Genomic DNA, 17,308 nt, shown 5'->3' with positions numbered 1-17,308 from the left:
ATCAGAGCTCTTACTCATCCACCAGTTCTGATCCTTATTACTCAGTTTTTTAGAGAATGAACTGAGCCTTCAGTTAAAGAAAGCAGAGAGACGTGTTCTCAGTATTTCTTTGCCATCATGGAGTCTGGGTGGCCTTCTTGATACAGATGGGGTGGTGAATTGAAAGCATTAGGTCCAGCTCATTAGTACCTGGGTCAAAAGAAGAAGAGAAGCTATGTTAGTTTAGGCCCAGGGCAGGTGCCAACACAGGATGAGAAAGCAAGAGATTATTGGTAATAGAGGTGAAGAGGCAGAGGAAGTCAGAAAAGCCAGCAGCCTGTAACTTGGGCTATCCCAGTGAAGGAGAAACAAGACACACAGGTTGGATAGGAAGAGTTTAGGACCATGGTGCAATGCTAAGAAAGGTTTGGCCAGATAACGGGGGAGTAGGAGGGGTGGGGTCTAGAGCTGATGTAAAGTAGGCAAGAGAGAGAGAGAGACATCAGATCAGATCAGATCAGATCAGTCGCTCAGTCGTGTCCGACTCTTTGCAACCCCATGAATCGCAGCACGCCAGGCCTCCCTGTCCATCACCAACTCCTGGAGTTCACCCAGACTCATGTCCATCGAGTCAGTGATGCCATCCAGCCATCTCATCCTCTGTCATCCCCTTCTCCTCCTGCCCCCAATCCCTCCCAGCATCAGAGTCTTTTCCAATGAGTCAACTCTTCGCATGAGGTGGCCAAAGTACTGGAGTTTGAGCTTTAGCATCATTCCTTCTAAAGAAATCCCAGGGCTGATCTCCTTCAGAATGGACTGGTTGGATCTCCTTGCAGTCCTAGGGACTCTCAAGAGTCTTGTCCAACACCACAGTTCAAAAGCATCAATTCTTCAGCACTCAGTCTTCTTCACAATCCAACTCTCACATCCATACATGACCACAAGAAAAACCATAGCCTTGACTAGACGAACCTTTGTTGGCAAAGTAATGTCTCTGCTTTTGAATATGCTATCTGGTTGGTCATAACTTTTCTTCCAAGGAGTAAGCGTCTTTTAATTTCATGGCTGCAGTCACCATCTGTAGTGATTTTGGAGCCCAGAAAAATAAAGTCTGACACTGTTTCCACTGTTTTCCCATCTATTTCCCATGAAGTGATGGGACCAGATGCCATGATCTTCGTTTTCTGAATGTTGAGCTTTAAGCCAACTTTTCAACTCTCCACTTTCACTTTCATCAAGAGGCTTTTGAGTTCCTCTTCACTTTCTGCCATAAGGGTGGTGTCATCTGCATATCTGAGGTTATTGATATTTCTCCTGGCAATCTTGATTCCAGCTTGTGTTTCTTCCAGTCCAGCGTTTCTCATGATGTACTCTGCATATAAGTTAAATAAGCAGGGTGACAGTATACAGCCTTGACATACTCCTTTTCCTATTTGGAACCAGTCTGTTGTTCCATGTCCAGCTCTAACTGTTGCTTCCTGACCTGCATACAAATTTCTCAAGAGGCAGATCAGGTGGTCTGGTATTCCCATCTCTTTCAGAATTTTCCACAGTTTATTGTGATCCACACAGTCAAAGGCTTTGGCATAGTCAATAAAGCAGAAATAGATGCTTTTCTGGAACTCCCTTGCTTTTTCTATGATCCAGCGGATGTTGGCAATTTGATCTCTGGTTCCTCTACCTTTTCTAAAACCAGCTTGAACACCAGGAAGTTCACGGTTCACATATTGCTGAAGCCTGGTCTGGAGAATTTTGAACATTACTTTACTAGCGTGTGAGATGAGTGCAATTGTGCAGTAGTTTGAGCATTCTTTGGCATTGCCTTTCTTTGGGATTGGAATGAAAACTGACCTTTTCCAGTCCTGTGACCACTGCTGAGTTTTCCAAATTTGCTGGCATATTGAGGTCAGCACTTTCACAGCATCATCTTTTAGGATTTGAAATAGTTCAACTGGAATTCCATCACCTCCACTAGCTTTGTTCGTAGTGATGCTTTCTAAGGCCCACTTGACTTCACATTCCAGGGTGTCTGGCTCTAGGTCAGTGATCACACCATTGTGATTATCTGGGTCGTGAAGATCTTTTTTGTACAGTTCTTCTGTGTTTTCTTTCCATCTCTTCTTAATATCTTCTGCTTCTGTTAGGTCCATACCATTTCTGTCCTTTATCAAGCTCATCTTTGCATGAAATGTTCCTTTGGTATCTCTGATTTTCTTGAAGAGATCCCTAGTCTTTCCCATTCTGTTGTTTCCCTCTATTTCTTTGCATTGATCGCTGAGGAAGGCTTTCTTATCTCTTCTTGCTATTCTTTGGAACTCTGCATTCAGATGCTTATATCTTTCCTTTTCTCCTTTGCTTTTTGCTTCTCTTCTTTTCACAGCTATTTGTAAGGCCTCCCCAGACAGCCATTTTGCTTTTTTGCATTTCTTTTCTATGGGAATGGTTTTGATCTCTGTCTCCTGTACAATGTCACGAACCTCATTCCATAGTTCATCAGGCACTCTGTCTATCAGATCTAGGCCCTTAAATCTATTTCTCACTTCCACTGTATAATCATAAGGGATTTGATTTAGGTCATACCTGAATGGTCTAGTGGTTTTCCCTACTTTCTTCAATTTAAGTCTGAATTTGGCAATAAGGAGTTCATGGTCTGAACCACAGTCAGCTCCTGGCCTTGTTTTTGCTGACTGTATAGAGCTTCTCCATCTTTGGCTGCAAAGAATATAATCAGTCTGATTTCGGTGTTGACCATCGGGTGATGTCCATGTATAGAGTCTTCTCTTGTGTTGTTGGAAGAGGGTGTTTGTTATGACCAGTGCATTTTCTTGGCAAAACTCTATTAGTCTTTGCCCTGCTTCATTCCGTATTCCAAGGCCAAATTTGCCTGTTACTGCAGGTGTTTCTTGACTTCCTACTTTTGCATTCCAGTCCCCTATAATGAAAAGGAGAGAGAGAGACATCTTGCCCTAATTAATATCTCCATCTTGATTCCGAATGTGAGTGGTACTCTGACTATAAGTTCCCCTTAGGCAAGCAACTCTTTCAGAACACCTGGTAATGATGTTGACCTATATGTACATTTACTAAGAAAACAGTGAGAAAAGTTGATTTCTACCACTGCCTGTGTCTATACACACCTTTATGTTCTTCCTTTTTTTTTTTTTTCAATTCTCCTCCAGCTGCTCAATTCTGTCCCTTAGTTCTTGGCAGTAGTGAGGGTTTCATTTAAATGTCAAATTGAATGCATACACACACACACACACACACACACACACGTGCACACTTTGAAAACTATGTGTGTTTCTCCTTGTCTTTAGGAGATGTGATAATTATGTGCCCACCCACCTAGGCATAGAGCACAGAAGATTCCGCCTTTTCTGTTTCTGTTTTCTTTTGTTATCTAAGTGTAGATCTGAGTCATGACTTTCATCAGTATTCTGAAGCCGATTGACTTTTGAATTCTGGAAATTGAACTCTGTTCCCCTTTTGAGAAGAATGGAATAGAATGAAATCAGGGAGAAGAGAGTTGGCTTTATATTTGAGGGAAGTTATTTGAGTTTCTTAAGTTATTTGGCTGTTTTTCCATCTTACGTATGCCAAAGGAGATATCTGAAAACCCACATATTTTCTCTTCCCTGTACTTAGGAAGGCAATTTATGTTCCTCATCTGAAAAGATAAGAGCCTGGTGAAGATGTTCTCTAAAATTCTCAGCACTTTTGTTTCAGCGCCCATGTTTCTCACAAGGGATAGAAATGCACAGCTTAGCCACAGATCAAGCCTGTATTGTACAGTGCGTCGCCTCAGATGGGATTCCTTCTGTTAGCTTTACTTTTTCTTTTCCCACTAGTACTGTGAAGGTAAACTTCTCCACATTGTTCATTTTGAAAATTTTATTTTTTAAAAGAATCAGTGGCTCGTCGAGATCGATATCCATCTCCTTTAAAGATAAAGTAGACAATTTTTAAGGATAACTTTTCCCCTTCTGTAAAGATTTGCTAGTGTAATAGAGTTTCTTTTCATTGACATTCTGGGACAGATCTTTAAATTCAACTACATCTGGTCACCTTGCCTCAAACCATATTATAGCTATTTCTCTAAATCAGATCTGAACTAAGTAGGAACATCTGTACCAAGAATTATGAGGCTCAGTTGAACATTTTGGACCAACATGTCCCATCTCACTTCTTTCTGCTTTGCTTTGCTTGCTGCTAAGTCACTTCAGTCCTATCTGACTCTGTGTGATCCCATAGACCGCAGCCCACCAGGCTCCCCCGTCCCTGGGATTCTCCAGGCAAGAACACTGGAGTGGGTTGCCATTGCCTTCTCCAATGCATGAAAGTGAAAAGTGAAAGGGAAGTCGCTCAGTCGTGTCCGACTCTTCATGACCCCATGGACTGGAGCCTATCAGGCTCCTCCATCCTTGGGATTTTCCAGGCAAGAGTACTGGAATGGGGTGCCATCGCCTTCTCTGTCTTTCTGCTTTAACCTTTCAGCAATTATCTTAACAATCCTTAGAAATAATAATTAAAGTTGGTCGAAGAACAAACAGAATCCTGAGATGATTATTAAGTTCCAAACACCAGGTATCTAAATGTCAGTGGCTTAAATATGGCTATAAGAATGTTTTTATTAACTTCCCTCACCCATCTTCTCAGGATCATGTTTACCCCTTCCTTTGGGGGAGTATAATTCTGCTAATCAGCTTGCATAGTTGGCAGCCCTTAACTGGGACACCTGAAGCTACTTCAAGAATCTATTGCTTTTCCTAGACAAACTGTCTGTACAAGTAAGTATGAATAGAGGTCTAGGGGGCTTCACAGAGTCTCTGTTTAAAAAGACTTAGTCACCACCCCCCCCAACCTGACAACTGAAAATACTTTCAAAGATAAAGAGATGATTTTAAGAGTGGACCTTTTCAACAATGAAGGCAGTTTCTTCATTGGCACTGCCTCCCTGCTCTTTGTACAAATTCGTGAATGTATGCAGGCAGAATTGCTGAGCTCAAGCATGATAAGCTTGTGGAGCCTCTTCAATTGGGTGACTCTGAGTTTGGAGACAATTATAAATATGTTGTTGCATTGTTCTCATAAACTTCTGAAATACTTTTTCTGCATTTTAATAAGGAAATGTCTTTAGTAAGATTCTATGCTCATAATGTTTTCCTATCCTTGACATTTGAATTACTCTTCATTCATTTCCCCATCTTACTGTGTTACAATATTCCAACCAGGCAAGAGGTTAGTGGGGTTAATGGAAAAGAGCCACTGAGAGTAGATTGCATTTTTTCCCCATAGCATTTGAATCTATTAGAGTAGTCCTGCCAGAGACAGGCTGTAAAATGATTGATTTCCTTCCAAAAACCAGGACCCTTTTTTATTGCCATGTAGAATTTACTAAACTCAGTTTGTTTCCAAACCTGATCTTTAACCAAGTTGGAGAGATCTATACTTTTATTTTAAATCTACTTAATTAATTTAATCCTGAAGTTTCACCTGGGACTATTTTAATTTTTGGTCTAAGCTAACTATATCAATATTTTAAGGGCTAGTGATAGGATATTCATTCTTTGGCTCAGTTTTCTTCAAACCAGAAGTTACTTATGCTTTCACTTTGGGAACATGTTTTCTCTTTCTTCCCTTGGCCTCTGAGGAGCTTTGAGGAGTTTCGAGGATCTGATGGTAATGATACTGGGTTGCACAGCTACACTGGGGACATTTGATTGAGTCAGTATAAGGTTTCACTGGGGGCTTCCCTGGTGGCTCAGACAGTAGAGAATCTGCCTGCAATGCAGGAGACTTGGGTTTCATCCCTGGGTCAGGAAGAGTCCCTAGAGAAGGGAATCCCCTGGAGATCCCCTGGAGAAGGCTATCCACTCCAGTATTCTTGCCTGGAAAATTCCATGGACAGAGTCTGGTAGGCTACAGTCCATGGGGTCACAAAGAGTTGGACACAACTGAGCGAATTTCATTTTTTCACTTCAAGGTCTCATTATTTCTCCCTGTTACTTAGCAGCAACTCTCAGAATTGGAGCTAGAGATTTTTTTGGCTCCAAGGAAAGTATCTATACAGTTATTCATTCAATAAACACTTCAGTGTCCCCTTTGTGCCAAGAACTCATAACCCTGACCCAATCGTTTCACTACCCACTGGTTTTTAAATATAGGTGTGTATTCAGATAACACAGTGACCGGCTACTTAAGCTGTTTAAATTGTTATTCTAATCTGGTCAGAATTTACAGCTTCACTATCTTAATTCTTAGTAAACTGTGAACCAAAATATGGGCATAAATATACTTTACAGAATCCTTTTGGTAGGAAAATAGATTTAACTGTGTGGTTTTCAGTGCTGCACTTTGTAAGTAATACAGAAACCTGAATCCTACCCATGGGACAAAAGTTTGGCTATGTTTAAGTTTTCACAGAAAAACTAAATGAAGAAAGACGAACAATAAAATGATAATGTGAGGGCATGTTTGTACGTTTAAACTTCTATTATTTCTACATCCTTTTCTCTCAGCCTGTTAGTAAATGTCTGTGTCTCCTGGAGTTATGAGAACATTATAGCCACTTAAAACTTCTGGCCTTAATCCACTCCCGTCATCAACATTACAATTTCTATAGAAATGATGACTCTTCCTGAATGATGTAGAGGTAAACCAGTTGTTGTGTATTTTAACTTTCCAAATTCTAGTCACAATTCATAGGGAAAACTTGTAAGAAGTAGGAAATTCTAAGGGGGTGGGGGGAGGTAATCTTTTCTTACTACAAGCATGTGAATGGTGAGCAGACAAGTCAGAATACTAATCAGTGTTCTCTGGATCCACTGAAAGGAGAGGCAAGCCAAGGGGGGTGTTTGCTGCTGGATTACGATGGAAGCAAGCTTTAAATAGAAGACAAAGTTATCATAGATATAGTTTCTAACTGTGTCCAAAAGCCAATTGCAAACACTTTTCTTACTATTCAGTGACTTCTGTTTCCAACTACCTTTACCTCCCTTTTCCCTCTAATGGGATAGAGAGAGTTAGTTGGAAACATCCTTGTTCCCTGTATTTACCTATGTCCCTCCCTAAAATGTCTGCATGGTTGATGGCTCAGCCCCATTAGAGAGAACATATACCACAACAATAAATTGCTTCCATGCTTTCCTGGATCTAATGAGATTCTATTCTGGGAGCTGGTATGTCTACATTCCTGGATTCTCTAAGGAGTACTTTGGTGTGCCAACGAGTAGAAAGAGGAGTCCATGAAGAAGGAAATCAGACTGCAATTGGAGAAGCAGCCTTCATCAGAGGGTACAAATTCAAGCACATAGCAATCTTCATGCTTTCTGAGGAACAGTCCTTATGAGTCTAGAAATCCTATAGAAACAGATAGGCATGATTATTTGTTATAGGTATGAATATTAGTAATGATTGTTTCTTGCCTTATTTATCTAGGTGAATAACAAAGTGAGAATCTTGCAGAGTCTTGAGTTTTAAGAGACATTGTCTCTGGTCGCTAGTCCTAACATAGCCACTGGCAATGAAAATTCTTCTACTTCTCACATTTCTGTTTTTCCATCTGTGAAAGTAACACTTCTGAACCATAACATGCTATGGGATGCCAGTTTTGAAGCATTTTATGATATGCTAACTACCTTATATCGGAGAAGGCAATGGCACCCCACTCCAGTACTCTTGCCTGGAAAATCCCATGGATGGAGGAGCCTGGTGGGCTGCAGTCCATGGGGTCACCAAGAGTCGGACACGACTGAGCGACTTCACTTTCACTTCTCACTTTCATGCATTGGAGAAGGAAATGGCAACCCACTCCAGTGTTCTTGCCTGGAGAATCCCAGGGACAGGGGAGCCTGGTGGGCTGCCATCTATGGGGTCACACAGAGTCGGACACGACTGAAGCGACTTAGCAGCAGTAGCAGCAGCAAGTACCTTATAAGTGCAAGCGAAATTTTGACATATCGAATGTGAAGTATTTTCAAAACCCAAAATCAAGAAACCTGGTCTGACCATCAGAAATAGACTTCTGAAGTCTCAGTTATCCTGGGAATTTTCAAGTTTCATTCAACTTTAGCTGAGTTCAGGGGCTGGGATTGATAGGCCAATTAGCCACGTTCTCTGTTCTCAAGGAACTATTTGTCATAAGTTGGTTGTAGTGCTGTCAGCAGTAAATTTTCATAGAAGCCAATAAAAGGAAGCCTAAATATGATGAAAATCAGTAATAACTTTGGGTTCTCCTTGTTGACATTTTCTGTTGGCATAAATGGGCCATTTGAGATGGACCCATGTTCCATGTTAAGAATCAGTGCTCCCAAGGGTCATATCTTCTCATTCTCCATACTTTTTCTTGGCAAGCTCATTCATGCCAAGTATCATCTCCTCCCCACATGATGCCAACCCCTACATATTATCTCCAGACAAATTTCTTTCTGAGGACCGAAGCTCTGCTTTCTTTGCCCAAATCACCTCATTCTCCACTTCTCTGGAATAAAATTCCGATCTAACCCATGTGCTTGTTTCTCTTCCTCTATTTTCTATTTTGTTGAAAGTGCTACTATCCACTGTGCTCTTCTGCTCAAATTCAGACAGAAAATGTGGATGTAACCTGAGACTTGTGTTGTGCATTCAGTTAGCCACCAAATCTTGATATTTCCCTTCCCCACCAGCCCCTGTTGTTATTTAGTTGCTAAGCCATGTCCAATTCTTTTGTGACCCCATGGGCTGTAGCCTGCCAGGCTCCTCTGTCCATGGGATTTCCCAGGGAAGAATACTGGAGTGGGTTGCCATTTCCTTCTCCAGGGGATCTTCCCAACCCAGGGATCAAACCCACGTCTCCTGCATTGACAATCAAATTCTTTACCACTGAGCCACCAGGGTCTTCATTAATTCTCATCTAAATAATTGCAGTAATCTGAAACTTTTTACCTCATCTCCAGTCTTACTTCCTTAGGACCACCCGCACACACCTCTAAACTTATAAGTCCACTTCTGAGACACTGGCTGCTTGATTCATGATTCGTGTACCACTGTACACATTCTGTTCCAATCCAATTTTTCATTGTGTAGTAAAGGTAGATTAACCCCTAGTAAGGAGTAGTGGTTCAAACACAGTAGAGTGTTAGCTACTTTTTTTGCACTTTTTATTGAAGTATAGTTGATCTTATAATATGGTAAGTCCCCTACATGCTATGGTAAGTTCCCTACATGCTAACCTTGAAATTGCAGACTTTCAAAGAGTGTGCATACCATCACCATCAGGCTCCATCAACCTCAGGCATTAGTGAAACTGCAGTCTGCCCCATCTCCTGTTGCTGATGATCTTTCAGCTCTTCCATCTGCCACCTCCTCTGCCTCCTCCAGTCAGTAACTCTTCTTGCCTGTTCACTCGATGCCAGCCCCTATATGCCAACTGTCGTACTATACTACTGTACTTTTCAAGGTATTGTGCTGTAAGATTAAAAATGTTGTCTTTATTCTTTGTATGTGTTTGGTTTTTTTGTGTTTTTTGTGTGAAAAGTATAAACCTATTATTGTATAGTAATACACAGTCTAGTCAATTGTGTTAGTTAGATACTTAGGCTAACTTTGTTTTATTTATTTGTTTGATTTATGAAGAAAGAAAACTTACAAAAGTGCTCTCGGAACAGAACTCATTCATATGATGAGGACTTACTGTATTAGTTTTGGGTGTACACATAGCGTTTCAATACTTACAGAGACTATACTCCATTTAAGTTACTATAAAGTAATGGCTGTATTTCTCTATGCCATACAATCCACCCTTGTGGTTTATTTATTTTACATGTAGTGGTTTGTATCTTTTAGTTTTCTATCCTTATTTTCCCTCCATTCCTCTTCCCTCTCACGTTACAATATTAGGTAGTGAACAGGTCATGGGTTCGCTTCTTGCATGAAGTTGTTCAGCTAATGGAACCTCAGTGACCTTTAATAAGGGACTCCAAGATTTTCCTGAGGCTCTCTTCATTCTAAACAGACTTGAGGCAAAAGAGCATGGAGGAGGGTAATAGGGAGATTTTTATGGGCCTGGTGGTATCACCCATCACTTCCACTAGCTAAAACTCAGTCTCAATCACCTTATCTGCAAAGAAAGCTTGGAAATTATACTCTAGACATGTGCAAAGATGATGAGAAGATGGTGGCTTTTGGGACCATCTACTCATCTCTACCACATCCGTGTACTCATTAGATAGCTATGCCCTGTAAGGAGGAAATATGTGCTATAGTGGAGCTCTTGACACAAGTTAATTCCTGAATAAATGTGTGTACACATGAATGAATGAAAGCATCAGTAAGATAAAGGACTACTCTGGATTTAAATAAGCTAAAAATCTGCTTGAAATAGAAGTATAAAATGTATATGTTTATATATCTTTATATATTTATATATCTCCTTTATCTTTATATATATTATATATTATATATATATTATATATATATAATTATATTATATATAATATTGTCCATAGTTAATAGAGATTTTCAAAACCACATAATGTTGACCAAGTTAATTTGGGTAGTTTAAATTGTTTAATTACTCATAGCATTCATGAATAGAAATTAAAAACAGATATGCACATGATATCTGTAGGGGGAAAATGGTTATAATTACATTCATCTAACATATATTCTTATCTTTTTCCAGGATTAAATTGAATTTTAGCTTAATGAATTCCTTCTGCCCTAGTATCACATAGTAGTATTTGATGGTTGAGCATTTGGTGAGAATTGTATGACTTATAAAGTGTCAACATTCTTGGGAAAAATAAACAGGCAGAGATGCTTTCTAAAACAAATACACGGTTACGATTGAGAATTAAAGTATAAACCAAATGGACAAGGTGTTTGCTGATTGTCTTTCATCTTTGTAGTATTGAATATTCAGTCTTTTTATCTGACATCTCACTGTCTCTTTGGAGGATATTTGAGTCATTTCTGTTTATTTCTTTAATCAGTTTAATGAAAGAAACATGTCTTACACAGGCAAAAAAATTCTCGCAAAGAAAGTGTGAAGTTTTTATTCATCTTCTCTGATTGTAGCTTTTAAGAACTATAGCACTGCATGACTACAGATGGTCACCATTTTGAATAATAAGTTAAATTCTAAATAGCCTATGATATTTGGAGAAAAGATTCATAAAATATGAGATTCACTGGTGATCAGCATATATTAGTCTTTTTGAAAACAAGAAAGTCAACACACATCAATTCTAGTTTACTTTAAATTTGAATCTTGATCTTTTCCAAAAAGGGAGTTGCACAAGTGCAGCCAACCCATATCTAGAACTTGAACAGCTGTGAGTGATCCTGAACATGAAGACATGAATTTGGATTATACCCAACAGTAGCTGGGGTATCCTGCAAGCTTCTGAGCAGGGAAATTACATAGTCAAGATGGGTTTTTGAAGTGTATTTAACTTGTAGAGTCAAGAAATGGTTGACTCTGATGGGAAAAGAACGAAGAGAAATTAATTTTAAATGTAACAGGTATTAGGTTAGCCAGATGGATACATTTCCAAGGACCAGTCTTTTAGATTCTACCTCTACTTGTATCATACTGGTTAATTCTTACGAAACAGTCTAGGAGAGGAAATGAGATAACCTCTCGTTGCACCCTGCCTCTTGATAATTCTATCAGATTTCTCTTGCCGCCATAATGAATTACCACAGACTTGATTGCTGAAAACAACGCAGAAGTATTACCTCATGATTTCTGCAGGTCAGAAGTCTAGCAAGGCATGAATGACTGAATTCTCTGCTCAGAGTCTCACTGGGCTAAAATCAAAGTGTTGGCCAAAAATTTATTTCTCCAGGTCAAGGATCCTCTTCCAAGCTCCTTCATAGTTGGCAGAACTCATTTTCTTTTCACGCTTCCCTCATGGCCCCCTCCATCTTCAAGCCAGCATTGGCTTATCACCCTTTGAATCTCCCTGACTTCCTCTTCTGCCCTCAGTCCAGAGAAAGCTCTGTTTTTAGCAAAGAGTCGGACACGACTGAGTAACTGAACTGAACTGAACTGATGATTGTACTGGGCCTATCTGGAAAATCTAAGATACTAACCCTACCTTGAAGCTGACAAACGTAATTTTATCTGTAAGTCCCTTTGTCATGTTAAGCAGTGTATTCACAGAGATGACACAAGGGAGGGAGGGGCCCAAGATTCTGTCCACCACAGTGATACTGACTGTACTGTGTGATAACAGAAGCCATTTACATATAAAGTATAGAAAAATTATACTACCCAAAAGACTGCAGGTTTAAAATTATTTTAATTTATTATGAACTATTGCAGACATTCAGGAAGGATATGAAATTAATATGATGAACACCCATATATTCCTTACAAATATTGCCAATACCAGGAAAAGGTATAAAAGTTAAAATAATATGAAAATAATATGGAGATAGTTTAACAGTTATCTATAGATATTATGAATGTGGTCAAAGAGCTTTATGTATGTTAAAAGGTTAGATTTTTATTTGTTCCTTGTGCTTTCAATGGTAATAGTGGCTCTTACTTTAAAATTTAGATTGTTGTGTTTAATTTCTGCTGTACATCACAGTGACTGTTATACATATATATATTCTTTTTTATGTCCTTTTCCATTATAGTTTATTGTGGGATATTGAATATAGTTCTCCATGCTATACAGTAGGGCCTTGTTGTTTATCCATCCTATACATAATAGTTCGCATCTGCTAATCCCAATCTCCCAATCCTTCTTTTCCCTACCCACCTTCCCCTTGGCAGCCATTAAGTCTGTTCTCTCTATATGTATGAATGTGTTTCTGTTTCATAGATATGCTCATTTGTGTGGTATTTAAATTCCACATATAAGTGATATTCTATGGTATTTGTGTTTCTGACTAACTTCACTTAGTATGATAATCTCCAAGGTCCGTCCATGTTGTTCCAAATGGCAATAATGGCTGTTCTTTATTAAAACCTTACTATATGCAAGTCCTTGTACAAAGTACTTAACATATATTATCTCCTGTCCTCTCAGTGATCCAGTAATATGATATCTTTCCAGTTTTGTGATGAGTAAACTGAGGCTCAGAAACAGAGATGGTAGGAGTCCTGGGTGAATAGATACCAGTCCTTGAATTTCTAGAAGTTACTTAACAATTTGTCCTTCACCAGAGGAGGTTTGAGTAACTCAGTAGTAAAATGAGATAGTGAACACAAAAGGGTTTTAGATTCAGCCTTGTATTTGAGTGCTGGTGTCAGCACTTACCAAATTGGCAAACTCCTAAAACCCTTTTGCCTCCAGTTCCTAATTTGTAAAGCGTGGCTAATAACAGACACCTCCTGGGGCTGGTGCCAGATAACACGTGTAAAGAACCTGGTATGTGATAAGCTCTAGATAAAAATTCTCCAGTGCCTCCCACCAGAGTAGCTAAATGCATCTGGTTCTATTAAGTCCTGGAATAATTCAGGAAGTCTGATGTGGGTGCAGGCCAGCTGCTATACCCCTGCCAGTTGTTTGCAGGACATCAGGATCTACCTAGACGCTCAAGAAGACTAGGGATGGATCCCTGTGGGTACAAGACCCCTATTGTGAGGCATACAGATGGATATTCCAATGGACTAAATCTAGGAGCCTGACTATGCTTGACTTGGCCTCAAAGATAACTTAAAATCACTAAATTTTGACATTGTACGCCAGTCAATTAAGATGTGCCAACTTAGCAGGAGACTTTCCTGGCATCCATCCCACGAGCCACATGCCAGAATGTTCTAGTGGCTCTCACATGAATATGTATTTTTGTGCATCGTTTCTGATTGCCCTAATCAGACTTGAAATGAATCCAAGAGGTTAATTTCTCAGTGCCCCTCCCTCTGGGCTCAATCTGAAGGCTTAATTCGGCTCTCTTATCTCTCTAGGTATGTGGAGACCAAAGCCAAGGGGCTGTTTTCCTAAGGGAATTTACACTGATTCGAAGAGAGAGTCTACATGAAGATTTCCTGTCTGACCTCTTGAATAGTCACAAAACTGAAGACCCGGTACAGTGCCTCTTCTATTTATTCTTAGAAGCACAAAAGTTCAGTTGCTAATTCTGCCTCGTGGTGGTGGTTGGTTTTCGCAAATCTAAAGAGGTTTGGATGGTATTTTCTCATATCCGTTGGCAGGGGAGGGAGACAGAGTGACAGGGAAGTGGACAGACTGCCTGGGGTAACTTTCTCACTTTTCCTGTGTCTGATGACCTTCAAACATTTTACTGGAATGGTGAAGTTTGTATGGGGCAGCATGTAGAGGAGTCACATGAAAATAACTGATGTTTTGCCAGTGAGTCTGAACTTGAAATGATTTAAATGAGTAAAGACAAAAAAGAAATTGATATGTAAAGCCCAAATTGTGGTATGGGTCAGTAGCAATGCCACCATCTTCCAATCCTGGCTTCTTTGTGGATATCTTTACTTCAAAGTGTTAGTCGTATTTATTTTATGAAAATTTGTTTCGTCTGTTGGTGGTTTGGGGAGAAAAATGAAAGTCTTAAAAAATGAGCTCTCAAAGGAAAGCAAGGGATAGAGTTGACTGGAGATGTCACGATGTAAATTCCTCTCTTTTTGCAAATCAAGCCGTGATTTGTAAGTTGTACTTGGGGTGAGAATGGGATAGATAACTTCTAAAAGTTCAAAATGTGGCTCTTCGTGGTGATGACCTTGTACTCAGAAGTATATTAAAATTAGAGGATGATGTATGAACAATAAGTCAGTGGATTTCTTGTCCGGTCATAAAATGGTAGGATCCCAGAAGATAATGTGTAAGAATACCTCCAAAAAAATTACACCTCCTCTACCCTGTGTTCTTATGGTCCTCTCTCAAGAAGGTGTTTTGGCATATGTATCTCATCAACTTCTCTTCTAGACACCAAGTAAATTAAATCTCCCAGTGGTCACTCACAGGCCATCTTTACTGTTTTTGTCATGTCCACCTTCTCTGTGATGGACATTTACATTCTTTTCAAAGTTTGTGCCCAAGCTGTTAGCTACCAGGGTTCTTGGCCTCCTTAATCAATAGAAATTGATCAGAGTCTGAACAAGAAATTCAGGCAAGGCTTTAATGGGGCCCTTGCTGTAGCAAGGAGGAATGGGAACAAGCAACAGTTTCCCTTGCTGGCTTGCTCACTGGGGCGGGGCGGGGCACGAGCTGGTCCCTTATGTAGGGTAACGGACCGGGTGTGTCCATGGGTTGGACCTGAGGAGTGTCCTCGGTAGTTTCCCTACCCCTTAGCTGCTAGTGTGTGCAGGGGACATGCACAGTAACCTGCTCGTGTTCCCGAACCCCTGCTTTTGCTCCCGGCTCCTCAGAAGGGGCAGTTGAGCTTTTTGGTCTCTTTGTTTCTTGTCCAGATTTGCTCCAATTGTGCATGTATGTTAGATATTTTCAGTCCCTTATAGTTTGTTTGCATTTTGTTGCTCTAGGAGACTTTTGTCCAGGTACAAGCATTGCAGCAAAGGGTCCTAGGTCCCAGCCTCTCTCAGAGTGGGCAGGAATGGTACTGAAATTTCCCAAGTGTACTGTCATTTATTTTCAAATGTTTCATATAATCTATTTTATTTACATATGTATATTAAACTCTGCAAATGCAGAGGCTGCCTTTTGAACTTTAACTGTTTGCTCAAAGCTTTCTTGGTGATCTACTATGGGACACACACATTGCCAGCAAAATTTTATGATTTCTTTAATGAATGTTATCTTGTAATTACATTTTAATTTTGTCCCATTTGATGTCATTCAGTGTCTGAAGTAGTTAGCTCATTTTGGACTTGGTTTATGCAAAAGTCCTAGAAAGTGCTGCTATGTGGATACTCTGTGCAAACTTCATGTGTAAGTCTAATTATTACATAATTTATACCATAAAGGAAATTGAATAATATGAGCTAATTATGAACATAATGGAATTATCTAAGTGGTGCCACTAAAAACAATGTTTGTCATTTGGCAAGCATTGAAGCTGTCCCAAACATTATTATTACATAGTATTACATTGATCTGACCTGCCTCTTGAGAAACCTATATGCAGGTCAGGAAGCAACAGTTAGAACTGGACATGGAACAACAGACTGGTTCCAAATAGGAAAAGGAGTATGTCAAGGCTGTATATTGTCACCCTGCTTATTTAACTTCTATGCAGAGTACATCATGAGAAATGCTGAGCTGGAAGAAGCACAGGCTGGAATCAAGATTGCTGGGAGAAATATCAATAACCTCAGATATGCAGATGACACCACCCTTATGGCAGAAAGTGAAGAGGAACTAAAAAGCCTCTTGATGAAAGTGAAAGAGGAGAGTCAAAAAGTTGGCTTAAAGCACAACATTCAGGAAACTAAGATTGTGGCATCTGGTCCCATCACTTCATGGGAAATAGATGGGGAAACAGTGGAAACAGTGTCAGACTTTATTTTGGGGGGCTCCAAAATCACTGCAGATGGTGATTGCAGCCATGAAATTAAAAGATGCTTACTCCTTGGAAAGAAAGTTATGACCAATCTAGACAGCATATTGAAAAGCAGAGAGATTACTTTGCCAAAAAAGGTTCATCTAGTCAAGGCTATGGTTTTTCCAGTGGTCATGTATGGATGTGAGAGTTGGACTGTGAAGAAAGCTGAGCGCCAAAGAATTGATACTTTTGAACTGTGGTATTGGAGAAGACTCTTGAGAGTCCCTTGGACTGCAAGGAGATCCACCAGTCCATCCTAAAGGAGATCAGCCCTGGGTGTTTTTTGGAAGGAATGGTGCTAAAGCTGAAACTCCAGTACTTTGGCCACCTCATGCGAAGAGTTGACTCATTGGAAAAGACTCTGATGCTGGGAGGGATTGGGGGCAGGAGGAAAGGGGGACAACAGAGGGTGAGATGGCTGGATGGCATCACTGACTCAATGGACGTGAGTCTGAGTGAACTCCAGGAGTTGGTGATGGACAGGGAGGCCTGGCGTGCTGGGATTCATGGGGTCGCAAAGAGTTGGACACGACTGAGCTACTGAACTGAACTGAACTGAACTGAAAACTGCATGCTGCCAAATTTCCTCAAATTTACTGAGGTCACAAGTAGTTGAGTGGGTAGAAGCATTTAAGCTGAAAGAGAAATTACTGACCAACACAAATGATCAGAACTGGAGTTGTACAAGAACATGTGAGGGAAAAGGAAAAGGCAAAGCTTCCTGAATACCAGAAGCTACTTCAGCCTCCTAATAAGTTTATGAAATTCTAACAATTTCTTCAGAGGGTGTGTCTCTCTATCTGAGAACTTCATTTGGCCCACAGGCTATAAAACTTTTAAAGTGTCACTTTATTTTCCAAATAGA

General features: G+C 40.0%; 1 protein-coding gene across 10 annotated transcripts in view; it reads left to right on the top strand.

Annotated features, from left to right (window-relative positions):
* ADAMTSL1 (ADAMTS like 1) overlaps positions 1 to 17,308 on the top strand; it is a 1,112,438-nt gene that overhangs the window by 285,120 nt on the left and 810,010 nt on the right. For all 10 annotated transcript variants that reach the window (XM_086414961.1, XM_086414960.1, XM_086414965.1 and 7 more), the window contains one exon: positions 13,883 to 14,002. In XM_086414961.1, the coding sequence (XP_086271087.1) occupies positions 13,883 to 14,002 (120 nt within the window). The remainder of the gene's footprint in view (positions 1 to 13,882; positions 14,003 to 17,308) is intronic.

This window comes from Bos grunniens, chromosome 8 (assembly GCF_055505025.1).
Source record: "Bos grunniens cultivar Pamir isolate PY7600 chromosome 8, Bosgru_T2T1.0, whole genome shotgun sequence".
NCBI lineage: Eukaryota > Metazoa > Chordata > Mammalia > Artiodactyla > Bovidae > Bos > Bos grunniens.
Note: the sequence above shows the minus strand (reverse complement) of the source record. Positions and strands in the feature narration are given on the sequence as shown.